The sequence below is a fragment of the Lissotriton vulgaris genome, chromosome 7 (assembly GCF_964263255.1).
Source record: "Lissotriton vulgaris chromosome 7, aLisVul1.2, whole genome shotgun sequence".
Classification (NCBI taxonomy): Eukaryota; Metazoa; Chordata; class Amphibia; order Caudata; family Salamandridae; genus Lissotriton; species Lissotriton vulgaris.
In genome coordinates, this window is record NC_141695.1 from 228,760,137 (window position 1) to 228,782,268 (window position 22,132).

Here is a 22,132-nt window from a genome sequence, read left to right on the forward strand (position 1 = left end):
TTGGAAGTCTATTAATGCCCAATCTAATGTCTGTGATGTCTGTTCCACTTAACAATCTACTTGCGGAAGAACCTATCAATAATAATTTCATGTATCATTGTTAGACGGTCATAAGATTGATTGGTGCCACTAGGCAGAAGAGAACACGTAAAGAATGGAAAACACAAACGATACTGCTCTTACATTCACAGAATCAAAGCAGGCAATAACTCGACCTGTCCACAAGGAAACTCAGTGACAAAAGGGCAAACCTGCTTTCTGCATTGGATCGAGAACAAGTGCCTCTCTGAAATTTTTGACAAACCTCCAGTGTCAGATATTTTGGATAATGGACCAGGGAGATGTTAACAGCCATATTATCAAAAACATGTATAAAGCAGACAATCACACCCTTTCATAGGCTGGTGTTACTGCTTTTAAAGAGGGGTTCCAACATGAATTCAAGTTAAAATTAAGGGAAACAACTAAAGTGTTGCTTTGATAAAAGTTCAATGGGTAAGCACTTAGGTTTTTATACAATAAAGATGTCTTTATTAAAACAATAACTAAACATAGAGCCAATCGCAAAATTATAAATCGTATCACTGCAAAGCAAGTTAGAGACCAGCTCCTAAAAGTGAACTTCAGATCGAAGAGTTGTTTGCATGCCACTGCCGATGAAGTTACTGGAATATTAGCTGGCAGGCTTTTAAAATGGTTCTTTGCTCTCCAGATAATGGTTTTGATTATTCTTGCGGAAAAAAAGCAGAAGTTGTTAGCAGAGCTTCAGTTTTTGCAATGGACAGGAACCCTCAGGGAACTGATAGTGCAGCAACTGCAGTCAGCCATTGTAGAGAAAAGGCCTTCCTCTTGCAAAGATGTGCGTGCTAAGTGTAGCAGCCAGTTACAATATTCATTGCATCAGAGCGCTGTGCGGCCATCTAATTAAAGTGCTTGTATCGCAATCAGCCACCTTGCAGTCAATGCTGTCTGTGCCAGACGAACAGAAAATGCTACTTATTAGCCTAACAGGACTGGTCTGGGGGGTCATGTGTGTTTGTGCATTTTATAGATGGGACAGGCCACCGGAACATCTTGCTGCAGGCTTGTAACAGTGATTTATGTCATGCTAACTGTGTATATCTTCCTAGTGCATGTATAAAACACAGGCTGAAAGATATGCCCCTGGCAGCGAACCCATAGCACTTGCACACCAAATACGCGCCTCTGTCCCTTATTTAGTTTAGGTATCGGATCTATGCAGCAACAATCCACATCTAAAACCAGATCAAGAATGAGAACAGTGGCTCAGGGTGCAGTGGACAGACATATGCTGAAAAGCGTCTAAGCATCTAGCGTGTTTAAACCGTGTTGAACATCTTACTGCTTAAACAAAGCATGGTGGGCTGCTGTGCACATAAACGTTTGGTGCATGGGCGCCATGGTAATGCAAAAGTAATAATGAGGAAAGCGTCTGTGCATTTTATACGTATCCGCTTGTCGGCCCAAGAAATTAGAGGAAGATCGACACTGGGCAATGGCCTTTGAAATTTTAAAATCTAAAGATCAAAGGAAATTCTGGAACTGGGTTAACAAGGCTAGCAAAACCACCAAACAACCTACCGCAACTAACGTCTCTCCCGCGGACTGGGAAATTTATGTTAAAAAACTCTACACAGCACCACACGGCCAAATCATTAACAGCTCGCCCTTTCTTGACCATCCAGTCAATCATGACGAAACCATGATCCCTGTCAATACGTTAACGGATGATATAACTGGAACAATAAAGAAAATGCGCTCGGGTGGTGCCCCCGGTCCCAACGGAATCCCGACCCAAGTATTCAAAGCCTCTGCTGGAAAATGGGCCCGGATACTGACACCCCTTTTCGAGGCTGGTATACTGGGTGGCTCCATCCCGGCGTCTTGGCAAAGATCGCTTCTTGTCCCCTTTCATAAGAAAGGACCGCGCTCTAACCCCGATAACTATCGGATGATAGCTCTCCTAGACGTGGACAGGAAGGCATATGCCAGCATTCTCTTATCTGCACTCACTACGTGGGTGGAAACTAACAATCTAGTTCCTTTCACTCAAACTGGTTTCCAAAGAGGCTGCCACATTGAAGACAACCTGATATGTCTTGCTCATCTGATGGATCCACCCTAGCCGCAAAAGGAAAAACCTTACACCTTGGGTTTATCGATTTTCGAAAAGCCTTTGACAGCGTAAGTCGGTCAAACCTATGGGCAAAACTAGCAAGATGGGGCATCCCACAGTCGCTACTGAAAGCATTAATCGCTTTACACACTGACACCTGGGTCAAAGTGCGAGTCACATCGAGTTGGTCGACCTCCAATAAAATATATACCACCAGAGGCTTAAAGCAAGGGTGTATTCTTGCACCAATGCTTTTCAACCTGTACCTCGCGGACCTCCCTGAATGGTTGTCATGCACCCGTACTTTCCCTCCACGAATAGAGTCAAGAAAGATCCAAACTCTCCAGTATGCAGATGATACCATCCTGCTAGATCAAACTCAGGTTGGTCTCCAGAGCCTGTTCGACTCCCTCGCTCAGTACTGCAATATGAACATGTTAGAGATAAACGTGACAAAAACCAAAGCAATGATTATATCATCTGTAAAACCCAAAAAGTCTATGTGGTTCATTGAAGGGCAAAGACTGGAAACTGTCACCACCTATAAGTATCTGGGGGTGTGGATCGACCACAAAGGGAGACCCACAGTGCATACAACCGAAATGCAGGCCGTTGCCCGTAGCCTGGAATGGGCCTTTATCAGAACAAAAAGTGCTCTGCACTCCCAAAATCTAGTACCATTAATAAAATTGATTACTGCAAAATTACTCCCCACTATCTCGTTTGGTGCAATAATATTCAAGGACAAAATGAATAATTGGTTGGACGGAGCACAATCTTCTTGCTACCGTAGGGTTTTTCGGCTGCCAAATCCTACTGCTCACGCCCAAATCCGGAAAGAATTTTCATTATTCTCCCAGAGGTGGATAATGAGCGCACGCTACATTAACTATTGCTTAAAATTAAAGCACACTAGACCACACTCTCTAAAGAGTTGCCTATGGTTAGTTTTCAGCAACCACAAAACATCGTGGAATAAATATTTGACGTTATGTCTAGAATCCCTTAAAGCAAAGGACATATGGTCATCTCCGTTGCCCACTGCAGCGAAAACAAAACTTCTAACCAAACAGGCAAAAAGTCTCTCAAGCGACCTCGACGAGCAACGCGCCGCCCAGCTCTTTCATGGCCCCTGGGTTTCTAAACTATACTACAACTAAAGGTATCCAGGAGTCACAACCAAGTGTTTTTGCTCTAGACTGACCACCATATGACTTATAAGTTAGATTGTGAATTAAATAGTGTTCATGTGTGAAAACCATTCAACTACTCATACGCCCAACATGCAACCAAGGTAGGAATTTTTCCCATCAGTTGCCGTTCTGTACCACCACTATCACATCATTTGGGTCCTCCTTACCCTGGAGTTAGTACAAAAGAACAGTCACACTATGTAGAGTGTGAGGACTGTGTGAGTGAGGAGACTGATGTTTACTTGTTTCGCTGGGTGGTATCGGTATGGTGTTGAAATGATAGTTACAACTGAAAGAAAGCAGTGCAGTGAAAAAGAGTGGTAGTGAGTAAAATTTGGTGGAACTGAGTAGAATAAGTGCTTTATTAGTTTCTCTCAGACCCCCAAGTCTAAAAACAGGTGAACAGTGAAAAGTAGATTTAACAAAATATCTACTAGCAAGTGGTCGACATGTTTCTGCATATAAGCGGAAGTTATCCTATGCATTCGTCAGGACCTAGATGTTGCTACTGCTTGCATGATTTAGTGATGAGAAGCTAAAGAGATAAAAAGGAAAAGTTTCACCTGAATGTCAGGTGTTGATTCTCCACCACAATCTAGGAAAGTCACATGGGTAAGGAAAAAGAGAAGAGAAAAACAACATTTGTCAAAGAATGCACTCCCAGGTTGCGCTATTCTTGTGGTCATGTATATACAGTTTTAGTCGACATGATAACACTCACCCAGTATTTGTGGGGATGGCGCCTCACCTCACCTGGCTGCAGCTCAGGTAAATAAGGAGCACCGCTCTGTTAGCAAAATACAATTATAGAGACACTCAACCGATTCAGTAAAACAAGGCAAGAAATGCTGATATTTAAACAGTTTAGTAGGTAAATCTATTTGCCAAGAGTCTTTACTAGTGGTATTGGAAAAAGACTTAACGGGTGAAAAATACTACAAATGATAGTTCTACCCTTTATGAGTATTTAAATATGTAACCGGTGCTACGTATATACAAGAGACCCGGTAGGGGCGTTTTTTAGTGGCACGCCCGGGCGTTTGGGGTTAGAACGCCACGAGATCGTATTGAGGCATTATCGTTTGTGTGGTCGGCATAGCTGCCAGTAAAGACCTCTCACACACTCTCACCTCTCCGTCGGTGTCTCCCAACGTCCCTCTGGGCTATTCTGGGGAGGCACCGAACGAGAGAAAAGGGCGGGTATATCAATGGAGCTTGACAAGCAGGTGTGGTGTGTTCTGGGAATCGTAGTTTCCCTTCAAAAAAGCAGAGAAAAGTCAATAATTCTAGATTTCAGTTATGTAAGTTTTGTTGTAAAGAAAAGGATCTATCTTTCAGTGAGGTATCATGGGTGGTACAGGAATATATTTCTACCCATTTATTTAATAGATTTGCTTGCGGACAGAATCGGACCCCGTTATAGTGACATCCAAGGTATCGGTTCATTGAGACCCTCCTTGTCGCTGTTTAGTTTATAGACCCATTTCTGTTCGATTCTAAACAGAAACTTGCCTATATCAGGACAGTGGTCCGGTATTGACGGTTGTTCCAGTATGGTCCATGTGAAGTCACTAGGACCGTGTCCCTTTTCTAAAAAATGAGCTGTTAAGCGTGTCGCTTGTTTGCGGCATCGGACAGTACTCTTGTGTTCACCAATTCTTATTTTCGTTTTCCGAGTTGTCATGCCCACGTATCTCTTAGGGCACGGGCAAGTGATCATATAGATGGTATTCTCACTGTTACAATTGGTGAATTTGCGCTGTTGCCATGGGCGCATGGTTCCGATGTCAACACTGGTGGACTTGTTGTTTGGGGACATGCCGAACAATTACCGCATTGATGGTGTCCTTGTACGGGAGGCAGATCCCACAAGGTGCCGACTTGTCTGGACGATTTGCTTTTTGGTCTAGTGTGGACCAGTTGATCTTTTATGTTGGGTCCTCTCTTAAAAGCAAATAGGGGAGGAGGTTAGGTATCTCCGCTGGTGTTCTAAATAGACCAGTGTTTGGTTACAATTTTACGAACCTCGTTCGATTTTGTGTGAAAAGTATTCACAAATGTCATCCTTTTAGTCTTTTCTTTTGTGGTGGCACTGTCCAAAAGGGCGTCCCTGTTGTTGTTTGACGCCCTTTTCTTGGATTGGCGGATGATCTTCGTGGGGTAGTTTTTTTCACGCAGATGTTCAAAAAGTGTCTCTGCCACCACAAAAGAAAAGACTAAAAGGATGACATTTGTGAATACTTTTCACACAAAATCGAACGAGGTTCGTAAAATTGTAACCAAACACTGGTCTATTTTGAACACCAGCGGAGACACCTTACCTCCTCCCCTATTTGCTTTTAAGAGAGGACCCAACATAAAAGATCAACTGGTCCACACTAGACCAAAAAGCAAATCGTCCAGACAAGTCGGCACCTTGTGGGATCTGCCTCCCGTACAAGGACACCATCCATGCGGTAATTGTTCGGCATGTCCCCAAACAACTAAGTCCACCAGTGTTGACATCGGAACCATGCGCCCATGGCAACAGCACAAATTCACCAATTGTAACAGTGAGAATACCATCTATATGATCACTTGCCCGTGCCCTAAGAGATACGTGGGCATGACAACTCGGAAAACGAAAATAAGAATTGGTGAACACAAGAGTACTGTCCGATGCCGCAAACAAGCGACACGCTTAACAGCTCATTTTTTAGAAAAGGGACACGGTCCTAGTGACTTCACATGGACCATACTGGAACAACCTACAATTCCGGACCACTGTCCTGATATAGGCAAGTTTCTGTTTAGAATCGAACAGAAATGGGTCTATAAACTAAACAGCGACAAGGAGGGTCTCAATGAACCGATACCTTGGATGTCACTATAACGGGGTCCGATTCTGTCCGCAAGCAAATCTATTAAATAAATGGGTAGAAATATATTCCTGTACCCCCCGTGATACCTCACTGAAAGATAGATCCTTTTCTTTACAACAAAACTTACATAACTGAAATCTAGAATTATTGACTTTTCTCTGCTTTTTTGAAGGGAAACTACGATTCCCAGAACACACCACACCTGCTTGTCAAGCTCCATTGATATACCCGCCCTTTTCTCTCGTTCGGTGCCTCCCCAGAATAGCCCAGAGGGACGTTGGGAGACACCGACGGAGAGATGAGAGTGTGTGAGAGGTCTTTACTGGCAGCGATGCCGACCACACAAACGATAATGCCTCGATACGATCTCGTGGCGTTCTAACCCCAAACGCCCGGGCGTGCCACTAAAAAACGCCCCTACCGGGTCTCTTGTATATACGTGGCACCGGTTACATATTTAAATACTCATAAAGGGTAGACCTATCATTTGTAGTATTTTTCACCCGTTAAGTCTTTTTCCAATACCACTAGTAAAGACTCTTGGCAAATAGATTTACCTACTAAACTGTTTAAATATCAGCATTTCTTGCCTTGTTTTACTGAATCGGTTGAGTGTCTCTATAATTGTATTTTGCTAAAGAGCGGTGCTCCTTATTTACCTGAGCTGCAGCCAGGTGAGGTGAGGCGCCATCCCCACAAATACTGGGTGAGTGTTATCATGTCGACTAAAACTGTATATACATGACCACAAGAATAGCGCAACCTGGGAGTGCATTCTTTGACAAATGTTGTTTTTCTCTTCTCTTTTTCCTTACCCATGTGACTTTCCTAGATTGTGGTGGAGAATCAACACCTGACATTCAGGTGAAACTTTTCCCTTTTATCTTTTTAGCTTCTCATCACTAAATCATGCAAGCAGTAGCAACATCTAGGTCCTGACGAATGCATAGGATAACTTCCGCTTATATGCAGAAACATGTCGACCACTTGCTAGTAGATATTTTGTTAAATCTACTTTTCACTGTTCACCTGTTTTTAGACTTGGGGGTCTGAGAGAAACTAATAAAGCACTTATTCTACTCAGTTCCACCTAATTTTACTCACTACCACTCTTTTTCACTGCACTGCTTTCTTTCAGTTGTAACTATCATTTCAACACCATACCGATACCACCCAGCGAAACAAGTAAACGTCAGTCTCCTCACTCACACAGTCCTCACACTCTACATAGTGTGACTGTTCTTTTGTACTAACTCCTGGGTAAGGAGGACCCAAATGATGTGATAGTGGTGGTACAGAACGGCAACTGATGGGAAAAATTCCTACCTTGGTTGCATGTTGGGCGTATGAGTAGTTGAATGGTTTTCACACATGAACACTATTTAATTCACAATCTAACTTATAAGTCATATGGTGGTCAGTCTAGAGCAAAAACACTTGGTTGTGACTCCTGGATACCTTTTGTTGTAGTAAGTCTGATGTTAGGGGCATGTGTCTAGTTCAGAGTCTTAAAACTAGCCCTTAGACCCTCATTTATATAGTGTGTTTTGTTTCTAAACTATACACCTCAAAAACCCTCCCATCGTATCTGGCAGCTTCTACGAAAGTACATATAAAACTCCAATTGATGCGATTTCGTTTTGGCTTAATCCCGCTGATGGCGTACAAGTTTGGCCAGGGGTACAGGAAAGGAGCTTCATCTGAATGCCGCTTCTGCAAGCAGGAAGAGGAAAACCTCATTCACATATTGTGCATTTGCCAAAAACTTCGAGCCCAAAGAAACTTCTGGTTGCGTCCCCTTTGGCTTCTTCTCAACATCAGGACCTGCCAGGAAGCACTAGACATCTGCATGAGAGGAGACTTTCCGCAATTGGCGGCTCGTTTTGTTAAGTTTATTTTAGAAATTAATTCCCCTAACTTGCTTTTTGACCAAGCATAAGCTCCTTTTCTGGTGTCAGTATCGCACGTTCTCTGTTTTCTTTTTTTTAATTTACAACATTTCTGTTTTAACTGCTTTGTCTATCCTTTTACTTTTAATATGTAACGTTCATCCCAGTGTATGTACATTGCAACGATTTTAATTAATTGCGCAATAAAACTTTACTTACTTACTTACTGTCGGCCCAAGAACCAGGCACCATGGCGATTTAAACAACAAAAAGTAGACCCTAATTGAAAAGATACAGCCTTAAATCATTACTAAACTGTAGTTGGTCGCTGCTGCCTGCCATGAAACGGAAGTGATGCCTAGGATGTGCCAGCCAATAAGGAACCTGGAAAGCAGAGCAACGTAGGAGAGACCCTATGGCAAGCAGCAGGCGGGAATACAATCTATATAAGGATTACAGCAGGTCTTTCAGACAGCGCATGCGCGCTGCCTCGGCCTGAGCTAAAAAGCAGAACAACAGAGGGATTTCCTGGACATGCGTAGAGAACGTAACGGTTACATCCTCCACACACGGCCACACTGGGGAGGATGTAACCGTTACATCCTTGGCACAGAAAGGGCTAGTATTTTCTATGTGTATTTATATCGTATTACTTGTTCCTAATCTATCCACAGAATATTACTACTATTTCACAACATACTTATACCATGTCATTATTTCCTCAACTAAATCACATTATTCTTTCCATTTACGTTATTTCTTTTTATCAGTGTACTTAGAGCATCGTTTGTTCAATGCATTTACTACGTATAAATTACTTTTCTCAATATACTTCAACGTTTTTACCGATGCACTCATAATTTAAGATTGTTTTCTTCAATGTGCTTATAATGTATTTTACTTATTCATACGAATAAGTGCCTTATTCATTTTGTCAATATAATTAAAACATGTAATTACTTAAAAAAATGTTCTTACGTCATAATCTTACTTTTCATCGATGTGTTTTTCTTTATGGGCTGATTGTATTTTATTATCTATTGTCAATGTGCTTACGACATATTATTGTTTCTTATAGATGTACTCAATAGTACATATTGCTTTGTCTCTGTACTCACAAAATGTTAATACTTTTGAGCAATCATTTTACAAAATGCTTTTATTTTCTCTCAGCTCCTTCTTGCCCCGTGAATATGCACTACGAGTTATGTGGTAATGGATGCCCTGTCACCTGCTATGGTCTTTCCGCTCCAGTAGGCTGCGATGCACCCTGTACAGAAGGATGCTTTTGCAACAATGGCTTCATCTTGAGTGGAGACAAATGTGTGCCAATCGCACAATGTGGGTGTGTGTACAATGAACAGTACTACAAGAGGGGGCAAGAGTTCTATCCAAGCAGTTCATGCAAGGAGCGCTGCACGTGCGGTGAAAATGGAGTTGTGACCTGCATTAATGTACTCTGCGGTGCCAATGAACAGTGCAAGGTGGTGAACGGCATCCAGGGATGTCAACCAATCACCTTTGGAAAATGCGTTGCATCCGGAGATCCTCACTATATTTCATTTGATGGCCGGCCCTTTGACTTCCAAGGCACCTGCACATACATACTGACCAAAGTAACTGAAGAAGACTCAAGACTGCGGGCATTCTCAGTTGTAGCCGAAAATGAAAGCTTTGGTAAGGGTAATGTGGCTGTTACCAGGATGCTGGCCGTGTATGTATATGGATATACTATCGTCATCGAAAGAGGTATACAGTGGAAAGTGAAGGTGAGTCTACAACAGCATCAAAGTAAGCTTATAAGGCATCTCTCCATGTTTTATTTCGCCTGTGATGTTAAAGAGATGGACCAATCATATGCACATTAATCTTAACCTTAACCTAAAAGTGAAAGTGAAGCTCAAACCGCTAGTGCTCATCCCCTATGAACAAAAGATAGACTTAATGCCAGCCTCATTTACATTGGTCAAGCCAGATCTTTAGGAGGGGATTCATTTAGAAGATGACAACTACGAATAGTACGGTCAGAGTTGGATGTTAGACCTGGCATCCTGGGCATGGTTTCTCCTGACTTTATTCAGGGTACAATTCCAACAATGAAAGAAGCCATCCGGCCTGGTGTTCATAGTTGTATTTATGAGCACAATGCTTAAATATTCTAACTGCAAGAATTTCATGTATTCAACTATAATAACAGAGTGAGCATTATGTTGTTATACACAGAAGAAAATCTCACTTTCCCAAAAAAAGGCCTTGAGCTTTGCCTGTTGTCACAATCCCTCTTCGACATGCCATAGATTCAAAACATTAAGCAAGCCACGAGGAGATAAATCCTCTAAAGCACACCTGTCACATGCAAGTGATGTCTCAGTTTATTTCATGCCACCTCCTCGTGTGGCATGAAATAAACTGAGTGGTCTAAAGATTGTAAAATGGTCTTCAAGAACTACAATGCCATGTATATTGGAGCCCGACAGACACGTTGACTAATTTTGAGTGTATTAAAGGTAGAAGGGAGTTTTACTCCATGGCTGTAGACTTCCAATCCCTGAATAGGTAGTGGTTGAAAGTTTGAGGCATTTTATAATCTTTGCCTGGGTAGCACTGGTATTTTTACCATTGTGGATGAATATACCATGGAGGAAGCACTCTGATGCAGAAACATTGCAGTGGAGACACCATAAGTGTTGATTAATGCTGGATGGCATTCTACATGGACATGTGAGCATCAGGAATGATCCCTTAGTAGGGACACAATTATCAACACCTCCCTAGCAGTCTCCCTTACACGCAGGGGGTTGCACCTTGTATTCTTAGGGACACAATACATACCTTTTCCGGATGATTCAGCACAATGGAAGTTGTTCTTTGAGGCAAGTTCAGTATACACAGAGGTAGACAAATCACTCTTAACCATGTCCAGTGGAGCCACCTCAAAACACTGAGGGGGCTCAATGTCCACCTCAAATGTACCCTGGTCAGAAGCGGGTAAGCTGACAAAAGTGCTGCGCACTACTACCAACCCTTCAAAATGAGTGCCAGAAGCTGTGTGGTGTACAGTATGCATGATGTCAAGAACTCCACTTGTCAGCACAGACTGTACACTGATGAGCCAAAAGTAAGAATTCAGGTCCAGTTTTCTAACCGTTCATCACTGTTTGTTTTCTTTATTGACAGGTCGACGGACAAATGAACAATTTACCACTAATCCTCAATGATGGGACAGTATGGATCAACCAGGAGGGGATACACATTGTTCTCCAGACTGATTTTGGTCTGACCGTACTTTACGACACTGTCTATTATGTGATGATCAGCGTCCCGAGCACCTACAAGGGGAAACTAGGAGGCCTGTGTGGCAACTTCAATGGAAATACCGGAGATGAGTTCCAGCTGCCAGATAAACAGATTACCACGAATGTGAATGTTTTCGGCGCCGCGTGGAAAGTAACGATTGTCGGAGCCATGTGCAGAGATGACTGTGGGGGCTCTTGTCCAGTTTGTGGCCCAAACCAGATAGCACCGTACATGGCCTTGAATTCCTGTGGGATGATCACCGACACAAATGGACCTTTCAAAAACTGCCACAATACAGTGAGCTCCATTGACTACTACAACCACTGCACATACGACTTGTGTTCTGTGGGCTCAGTAGGAGTAGGAGACATGCTTTGTAAGAGCCTCCAGTCGTATGCAGCGGCATGCCAAGCTGCGGGGATTACCATTGCACCATGGCGGACTGCCACATTCTGCCGTAAGTCATATCAGTGGCTCAGAAGTGGAGTAAAACCTGCTGCATGAAGCTGTAATTATCAAGTATCTCCTCTGACAAAGTGTTATGTAGTTTTAAAGCATTGAAAATGTAGAAAAGTTAAAAAAAAAGTTAGCCTAGTACCATGAAAAGTTGTAAAGACAACCCGGAGAAATAATAAAACTTGTCTTAAGCAAAGATAAATTGTTTCAGGGGTAGCTTTGGCAGAGCCCAGGGCAGGTTCTGGAGACTGTCACCAAAATGTGCTCTTTCCGCATCAGGTAGATTGCTGCACCTTGTGGTGAAGCCCAAAGTGGAAGAGTGAAATTTCTGGTGAAGTCAAGTCCCAAACATTCTCATGGTGTTAATAGTAGGAAATAATAACGAAAACACATCCAACATGTCTAGACGTGAGTATATCATACTGGTATTAGAAGTCAAACGGAAAAGGGCAGAATGAGTCAAAATAAAAACAAGCGTTGGCAAAGCCAAAAGGTGTGGTGCTGGCCGCCAGCCATTTTACTTTAGGAATTCTTGATTTTTTCTGTTGTGGTTTTTGTTGTTGGGTAAGCTAATGTCCCCCCATCAATTAAAAATATATAGTTTGAAGGTAAAAATATTTCTTGGTGTGTAAAAAGCTCACATTACTAATTACTGTAGTAGTCCCTGGCACTGAAGAAAACTACTTTGTGTGTGGATGTACTCTTTAAAAAGGCAGCATGCTGTAACTCGCAGAGAAGTCAGCCAATGGCTGTAGGGGATTGACTCAAGCTCCAAGATGCATGCTGGAGTTCAGTGAAGAAAAATGTAAAGGACACAGAAACAGACTAATGTATGAAGTGTGAAAATCTCTACAACTGATACACACATAATTTTAGTAAAATCTAAAGGTCTTGAATATCAACAAACCTAAAAAAGCCCATTGGTCTGCCTTTAGCTGCCATGCCGGCCTCTTTGCTCATGGTTTTTTATTATTATTATTATTATTATTAATAGGGTTTTGTTGAGCGCAAACAACCCGGAGGCCTCGTAGCGCTGTATTGTCTGATTCAAGAGAGGGCCAGAGAGCCAGGTTAGATGAAGAGGAGCGTTTTCAAGTTTTTCCGGAACTTCAGCAGGTTAGGTTCGCCGCGAAGGGTATCAGGCAGGGAGTTCCAGGCCTTGGCGGCATTCCAAGAGAAGGATCGCCCGCCCCATCTGGCCCGTTTGGTTCTGTTTACCGTGGCCAGGAAAGCTGAACTAGATCTCAGGGATCTATGAGGAAGATAAGGGGTTGCCAGAGAGCAGATCATAGATGGAGCAGTCTTCCACATGGCCTTGTGCATAATGCACATAGATTTAAACAGAACTCTAGCCTTGATGGGCAGCCAGTGCAGTTCCTTAAGAGCTGCTGTAGCAGATTCTCGCCGGCTCAGGCCTAAGAGGAGGCGAGCAGCCGCATTTTGGGTGACCTGGAGTTTTCTTGTGGTGGAAATGGGAGCTCCCAAGTATAGAGAGTTTCCATAGTCTAATCGAGATAGAATAATGGCTTGCACCATGATTCTACGTGCTTGGAAGGGTAATAGTGGCAACACTTTCCTGAGCGTCCGCATCAGGCCAAAGCAGGTGGCGGACAGGACAGTAGCTTGTTGCTTGAAATTTAGCTTAGTATCCAGCCACATACCCAGACTCTTTATTTGGGTTTTAGGTTGAGGCGGGTTTCCCAAGCTAGGAGGCCATTCTAACATGGGACCAGGGGTGAGAGAGTTGCCCAGGATCATAAGCTCAGTCTTCTCACCATTGAGCTTTAGGTGTGAGGAGGTCATCCACTGATTTACTGCAACTAAACATTTGGTGAGGTTAGTGGGGGAAGTATTAGGCTGGTTCATAGAAACGACCAGTTGTGTATCTTCGGCGTAGGTTACGATGTCTAGGCCAAACGAATGCACAATTTCAGCAAGGGGTTGTAAATACACATTAAATAGGGTAGGGCTCAAAGACGAACCCTGTGGAACGCCTTGATCAAGGGGCCAGATTTTTGAATGGGCATTGCTCTCAACTACTTCAAACGAGCGATTCTTCATAAAAGATTGGAGCCAAAGTATGGCCTTCCCTGAGATTCCTATTTGGCGTAGGCGGTGGAGAAGAATGCTGGTGTTGATGGTGTCGAAGGCGGCACTAAGATCAAGCAACATAATTGCTACAGTGCTGCCTTGTTCCATCTGTTTCCTTGCCATCTCAGTCACCGTCAGGAGAGCCGCTTCAGTCCCTAATTTAGGGCGGAAACCTGCTTGGGACTCATGGAGCAGGAGATTATCTTCCAGGTATTGAGTGATGGAGGCATTAATATGTTTCTCCAGCAATTTGCTGACCCAGGGGAGAAGTGATATTGGACGATAATTGGCCATGTTATCTGGGTCCAGGATGGGTTTTTTTAAGAGTGCTCTAACTTGGGCACATTTCCACGCCGTTGGAACTATACCTGAAGTGATGGAGGAGTTTAGGACATTAAGAATAACAGGACTAATGTTTTTGTAAATCTTTATTACAAATCGATTAAAAGCATTGAAAAGTTAAGAAAAAATTGAGATTTGAGGTTTGCAAAGACAGATAGAGAGGAATGTATAGTGATGTAGCCACCTGGAGATTAATGGATAGATAGATAGATAGATAGATAGATAGATAGATAGATAGATAGATAGATAGATAGATAGATAGATAGATAGATAGATAGATAGATAGATAGATAGATAGATAGATAGGATAGAGCAGACAAAGAGTTAGACAGAGCAGACAGTGTTTTAGATAGAGCGGACAGAGTTAGACAGACAGCTAATAGTGTTAGATAAAAAGACAGGTAGTGGAAAAACAAAAAGAGCAGACAGAGAGACAGGTAGATAGATAGAAAGGCACGTCACAGGTAGCTAGATAGAAAGGCACGTAGACAGACAGGAAGCGAGACAGAGAGATGGCTAGCCAGACAGAAGACAGACAGATAGATAGATCGATAGATAGATAGATAGATAGATAGATAGATAGATAGATAGATAGATAGATAGATAGATAGATAGATCCACAGCCAAGAAGATATATACACAGAGCAGAGAGAGAGTTAGACAGAGCAGAGTTTTAGACAGATAAACAGAGCAGAAGCAGACTGACCAGACAGAGTGTTACACATACAGCAGGTAATACATAACTGAAAGAGCAGATCGATAGTTAGACAGAAAATAGGAACAACGAGCAGAGTTAAAATTAGTAATATAAATGTTGGGTGTCTATATCAGCACGACATACAAGAGCACTGAAAACAATCTAGAAAGTCATACAAGCAGGACATACATACTAAATTGGTTTGCAGATATAACTCTAACCCTCAATTACAATGCATACCAGCAATGAAATACAAGAGTGCAGTTAGAAATGCTCTTCCATGAGCACATAGTAAAAAAAACAAATGACAACTTCATTAATCACTGGTTACACGTCCACTAACCCACAAAACAATTTCGCTGAGCATCACTCTCACTCGCATGCAATCCTTACATCCACAGGAGCAGAATGGGAGGTCGTTCGTTCTCCTACCAAGAGGCCAAAAACAGGAATGACCTCCCCCAACACATCAGGGCCTCCTCCTCACATCTTAAATTCCATAAGTAGCTGAAGACCTGGTGTTGGAAAGTGGATTAATGTTAGTGGTAAATATTTATCTACCACTGACAATAAGGCCACTAACACAATATAGGGCTCAGAATAGGTCTTGAAAAATTATTCCCATGATCAACCCTTGGTAGCTCGGCTACGAGCAGACAGGCTTAACTTCAAAGATGGGTATGTAAAGTATTTTAAAACACCAATTCCGTACATAATGAAAACAGAACGCACAATGCAAATCCAACACCAATTTATACATACAGGAAATATTTTTATTTTTAAAATGACACCAAATAAAAAAAAATCCAATGTAGAGAACCGGAGATATATGAATTATTAAAGATTTAGCACTATATAGTACCTAAAATCCTATAGCACCTATTGAGACATCTGTTTGTGGTAGACTGAGACAGAGGCAAAGTTTCAGGCGGACCACGATGAAGTCCTGCGCGGCATCCCCAAGCAGTAAGCCTGGGTCAAAGTTTTTACCTTCTGACTTAGACATCTTTCTGGAGCTTTTCTTTCTGGGGTCCCTGTAAGCTCAAACCAATAACAGTCCCGATTAGGTGAGGGTTCGCCAGATTGCCTTGTGATGACCTCCTGGTCAACACTATGGAAGTCAGCCCTCTGAAGCATTCCAGCAGGACGAACCAGAGATCCAGGCCGGCTAGCAATTGAAGGAGGGTGGCTTGACTCTTGTGGTTGCTCCTGGTCACCTTTTCTAAGTTCAGACTTAGAAACGTTTCTGGAGCTTTTTCTCAAGGGGTCCCTCATTGCTCTTTACCAGGCCGGATTAGGTGAAGGTTCGTTAGCTTGGGTTTCCACCAACTCCTGGTCAAACTGTGGAAGTCGGACACCCGGAGCTTTTCAGCGGGAAAAACCTGGATGGCAGGCCATCGGCTTGGGTGGCCAGATCAAGTTGGTCTACTTATGAAGCTTTTTTCCAAAGTTGCTCCAAACTTTTCAATCTTCGGGAACTTCTTCCTGAAATTCTTGTTGAAAGTTCCCAAAGTGTCCAACACTTACTCCAGGAGTCTGGAAGCTCATTGATGGTCCTTAAAAGTTTGGGACTTCGATTCCCACACTCCACTAGGACAAAACCCTTACAAATCCACTTGTAATACTTCTAGGCTTGGGATTCCTGGTGGCGTTGGTCCAGGTGAGCTCTGTTAACCTGTAGCTTGCAGGGAGTCCACTCTTTAGTCCTTTAGATTCAGATTTGATCCACCTGGCTGTAGTTTCACATTGTGAAGCAGGTGCAGTCAGTCAGAGTGCAGGTCCTGGTTGGTGCAAATCAAACTTTCAGCATGGACCCTTCTGCTGTAGTTTCAAGCAGCAGATCTGAGAGGCATTGACCCTCTCAGATACTTATTTAGTATTTTCTGGGGTCACACAGGAGGGCACTCCTGTCCAATGAGATGCAGGACAAAATCCCAGAGTATGACCATTTCCTCCAAAGTGTGGCACAATCGTCTCCCAGAAAGCACTAGTTTTTCAAAATGTAATATGGCTGAATTTCCAGCAGAGAGGCAAGAGGTAACTAGACCAACCTCCAGGATGACTCATCTTCAAATGTTCTCTCCCTATGACACCTGCTCATTCCCTTACTTAAACCTGCCATATTGCTAGGTCCAAAGAGTAGGGGTATAATTGAAACTGGTTTCCTCCTTCTATGGAAAATTATGGTTTACGACCCCTGGCTCTGGCATTCCTGTTCAGCAGAACCCTACCCACCCAGAATGGCTCTCTTATCCCAGGGGCTTCTTATCACCTTATCAAAGTAGCCTGGCTAATCCACTTAACTCTGACCAAACATCGTATAACTTGTTGTCTGTACATTTCAGGATAAAGTCAACAATAGTATATTGTTGGATTTATCAAGACAATTTTAGGGAGTCCTTCAATGAAATGCTCTGATTCTACTGGCAATTTTTCAAACTCCAGGGCTTATTAAACATATTTTATAAGAACCCTGCGTATATCTACAGGTCTCCCCACCCCTCGAATACCTAGGGGAGATTTTAGGGGCTCTGAATATGTACATATATTGCCAATTCTCACTCCACAGTGATCCTAACACAAAACTCGATTTTGGGATGAACTTTACTACAATGTGGGCAGTGAAATGTACAATTTCACTAAGCCCAGGGCATGTCAAACCTCTTTTTTAAGGGCCTTCCATGTAAATGCCTGAGCCCCACCAGTGGGACACCTAGGTGAGACCCTCAGGGTATATGCCAAAATATTGTAGGTTATTAATTTATAAGTTCTTCAAACACCAAAGACGAGTTTGGGCTCAATTTACATATTAAAAACAGCCCTGCAACACAGGGTTGTTTTTAACTGACCTCGGGCCTCAGCAGTGCACATATGCAATTGCAGAAAGGGATGCTGGCCTCTAAAATTCCATGCCCTCTAATGCACAGGGAATTTTAAGGTAGTTTTGTTCCTCCTGCCCTATAATGTAATAGGGCCATATTGGAGAGGTCATGCCAATCATAGGGTACCCTAACCTATTATGTACCCTAGTGTATATAGGTGTTTCACTCTATTCTAAGTGTGTTTTCAGCATAGCAATGGCCCTGGTTAGGCAGATCTGAAGAGTGACATATCAGCCGTCAGAAAAGAGTACAGGAAGGCCAGGTTCATTCTAAAGAAACTGGAAGAAGAGCTCCATTGGGCAACAGCCTTTGAGATCATAAAATCTAAAGACCTAAGACAATTTTGGAACTGGGTAAACAAGGCCACCAAAACCACTAAACCTCCCACCGCAACTAATATCTCTTCTGCTGATTGGGAGGCCTATGTCAAAATTCTCTATACAGCACCGCACGCCTCCAACAGCAGTAGCATTCTCCATCCTCGATCAATTAATCCCACGGGATGACACAATCCCCCGCGTAAATAACCACAGATGAAATAACGGGAATAATAAAGAAAATGCGCTCAGGAGGTGCCCCTGGACCCAACGGAATTCCCACTCAAGTATTCAAAGCCTCCGCCCAGAAATGGGCTTTGATGTTGACTCCGCTCTTTGAGGCCGCATCACTGGGAAGCCCCTTCCCGGTCTCTTGGCAAGGATCACTACTTCCATAAAAAAGGCTTGCGCTCTAATCCCGACAATTATCGCATGATAGCCCTCCTTTATGTGGACGGGAAGGCATACGCAAGCGTCCTTTTAACGGCACTTACAAAGTGGGTGGAAAATAACAACTTAATCCCTTTCACCCAAACTGGCTTCCAAAGAGGCAGTCATATTGAAGATAATTTGATCTGTATAGCCCACTTGATGGAAACCACCATAGCCGTAAAAGGTAAGTCGCTATACTTAGGATTCATAGACTTTCGTAAAGCCTTCAATAGCATGATCTGAGCTAAACTCTGGGAAAAATTGGCAAGATGGGGTATCCCACGGACGTTATTGAAAGCACTAATAGCCCTACATACAGACACTTGGGTTAAAGTAAGAGTTACATCGAGATGGTCCTCTTCTAATAAAATCTATACTAGCAGAGGTCTAAAACAAGGTTGCACCCTTGCACCTCTACTCTTTAACTTGTACCTTGCAGACCTCCCTGAATGGCTGTCCCGCTCTCGAGCCTTTCCCCCAAGAATCGATGAGAGAAAATTTCAAACCCTGCAATACGCAGATGATACCATTCTCCTAGACCAAACCCAGGTGGGCCTTCAAAGACTGCTTGACTCCCTTGCCCAGTACTGTAACATCAATATGTTAGAGATAAATGCCATAAAGACCAAAGTAATGGCAATATCTTTTTTTTTGTATGTTCTTATATAGCGCTCAATCACAGGGGAGGTATCTCGGCGCTTGCCTTGGGAACCCGTCCTGGCTTTTCCCTGTGAGATAGCCCCTACAGGGCATCCCCAAGGTGAAAGCCAGGCATCCCGCCGCGGGGGCCGTTGTGGAGATTAAGCAAGCTTAATGCCCGGAGTTGCAGAGTGTGAACCCATGATAAGGTCAAGCACCGAAGCGAGAATTATCGAGTCCATGGACATTTGAGCTCAAGACCCTGCCGCTTCGGGAATTGAACACTGGTCCCGGGTCTGACCTCTGCTTCAGGGTCTGCCTGCTCTAACCAGTGAGCCACACTTCTCTTCCGCGAAGATAAAAAAGACCACGTGGTTTATCAAAGGGAAGCCATTGGAAACTGTCATTGCATACAAGTATCTGCGCCTTTGGATCGATCACAAATGGAGACCATCCGTGCATACAACTGAAATGCAGGCAGTTGCTTGTAGCCTGGAGGGGGCTTTCATAAGAACGAAGAGTGCTCTCCACTCCCAGGACTTTGTCCCACTAATAAAACTGATTGCTTCAAAATTCCTTCCTACAATCTCTTTCGGCGCAATAATCTTTAAAGACAAAATGAATAATTGGTTAGACAGAGCGCAATCATCTTGCTTCCGTAGGGTTTTCCAATTGCCAAACTCGACCTCCCATGCCTAAATCCGAAAGGAATTCTCTTTTGTCTCGAATCCCTTAAAGCAAAGGACATATGGTCAACTTGGCTGCCCATTGAGGCGAAATCGAAGCTTTTGACCAAACAAGCCAAAATTCTATCAAATTACCTCGATGCGCAACAAGTACTACAGCTCTTCCATGGTTCCTGGGCGTCCAAACTGTCTGCCCCAAAAATGTTACCGCCCTATCTTACATCCCCCATGAAATCTCATGTAAAACTCCCCAATTAATGAGATTCTGTTTTGGCTTAATTCCGCTAAAGGCATATAAGTTCAGCCAAGGATATAAGAAAGAAGTTTCTTCCCAATGCCGCTTCTGTAATCAGGAAGAGGAAAATCTCATTCACATTTTGTGCATTTGTCAACGTTTACAAGCCCAAAGAATTTTTTGGCTTCGCCCAATTTGGGTTTCCTTAACATCCGGACATGCCAAGAAGCACTCGATGTATGCATGAGGGGCGATTCACCTCAGATGGCGACGCGTTTTGTAAAGTTTATCACAGAAATTAATTCATTGATCTTACCATCTGACCAAGACTGAGCTTTAGTTCCCCTAAGTGACACATCTTTTTTTTCTTTTCTTTTTTTTTTACCTCACAAATTCACTGACTTTTTTATCAGATCTGCAAATTGCCTTTTTTTAATCGGCCAATTATGAGTGCGTACATTGCAATGATTTTAATTGATTGTGCAAATAAATTTTACTTACGTACTTACTTACACAAGAACGTTCCAAAGACAGAATAGAATTGAAGAGGTTTTTAATCTGAGGCTATAAAATAAAATATTTGAACGATCGGCACGAGGCAGATGTTTCATTCACATTGCAGGCCCTTCTACCTTATGTGCAGATCTCCAGAATGACACTTTTGGGTATTTAAACTTTTAAACCACACCCACACACATGCTCGGGCTCTCGAAGGATGTCCCCCAAACTCATTTCTCAAGGAAAGGGGTTTTTTTCCATATACTTCTATGGACCGATAATTTTCAATCTTCATCTAACATAATTAGAACCATCCTCCATGCTGCTACATTTATCAGAAAGTGAGCTTAACCTTAGGACCAATACTGATTTTCAACCTCTTGTAGAATCCCCATGGCAGTGATGCCTGGGACATGCCTCGTCTGTTGTACGTGTTTTGTGGCACTCACAGTTTTTTACATGCACTGCCACTACCCCTGGCTTTCTGTAGTGTCAGTTCAGGATGTGGATGGAGTCAATAGAGTAAGTGGGTGGGGCCAGGGGAAGTGGGTCTGGCCTCCTAAAAATATCTGAGCACCTGCACCTAATATTTTACAAATTAAGCACTGGATTTATCAAGCCACCCAGGGTCATGCAAGGGGGCCTTGCATGGCTTGATAAACCACATCTTAAGGGTCGCATCGCAATGGGGTGCAAAAGTGACGCAACCCTCCAGATTCTTTTTCAAATCAAAAGGTCTTTGCTAATCTCAGACCTAAAAAGACTAAACTTAAAGAGAGAAATGGAAGGGGATAACAAGGGGAAAAGTGTGATTATGGTTAGAAACAAGTGAATGAGCATGGTTTGTATGCCAACACTTTGCTTTTCGGTAAACTAGATTTATTAAATGATTATTAGATTATTTTCAGTTGTATACTTTTCAGATTAATACAGTACCTTTCGATACCAGATGTGAAGGTCACACCCAAATGCATCTAAACTGAATTCACCCCATCACACGATCAAGGTGTCCTAATTTTATTTGAAAAAAAATTACTTTCAACAGTGTTTTCATCTGGTTTTAAATCCAAAGAAAGTCTAAGGATAGCCACGTCTAGACAACTTCCAGTTTTTTTTAACTAATGTTGCATAAAATTGAAAACTTTCTTGTTAGGTCTAGAGTTAGACAAGGTAATTTAATATTACATGAATTGAATGGATATTAAACATATTTGAAGGCAGGGTCACTAGAATTATGAAATTCCGTGGCCACAGTGTTTTTTGCACACTTATGGAATGCTGTATTTTTCACACATAATCCATCATCTGATGCATAGCTCAAATGGAATAAAAGTTAATTAAAATGTGGACTTGTCACTTTTTCTGTTGCTTATTGCTGTATTAGAGTTTTAACTGGTACTAATGAGGCAAAAGCTTTTTCCATCACAAAATGTTCCACCTTTAGCTGTATAATACTCCTTTGCTTGCTGCATAATTTAGT

General features: G+C 42.6%; 1 protein-coding gene across 1 annotated transcript in view; it reads left to right on the plus strand.

Moving 5' to 3' along the window:
* Nucleotides 1-22,132, plus strand: part of LOC147701266 (IgGFc-binding protein-like) — a 933,218-nt gene that overhangs the window by 742,577 nt on the left and 168,509 nt on the right. Inside the window, exons 23-24 of the mRNA XM_086929331.1 lie at nt 9,254-9,849; nt 11,258-11,834. Of these exons, the coding sequence (XP_086785457.1) occupies nt 9,254-9,849; nt 11,258-11,834 (1,173 nt within the window). The remainder of the gene's footprint in view (nt 1-9,253; nt 9,850-11,257; nt 11,835-22,132) is intronic.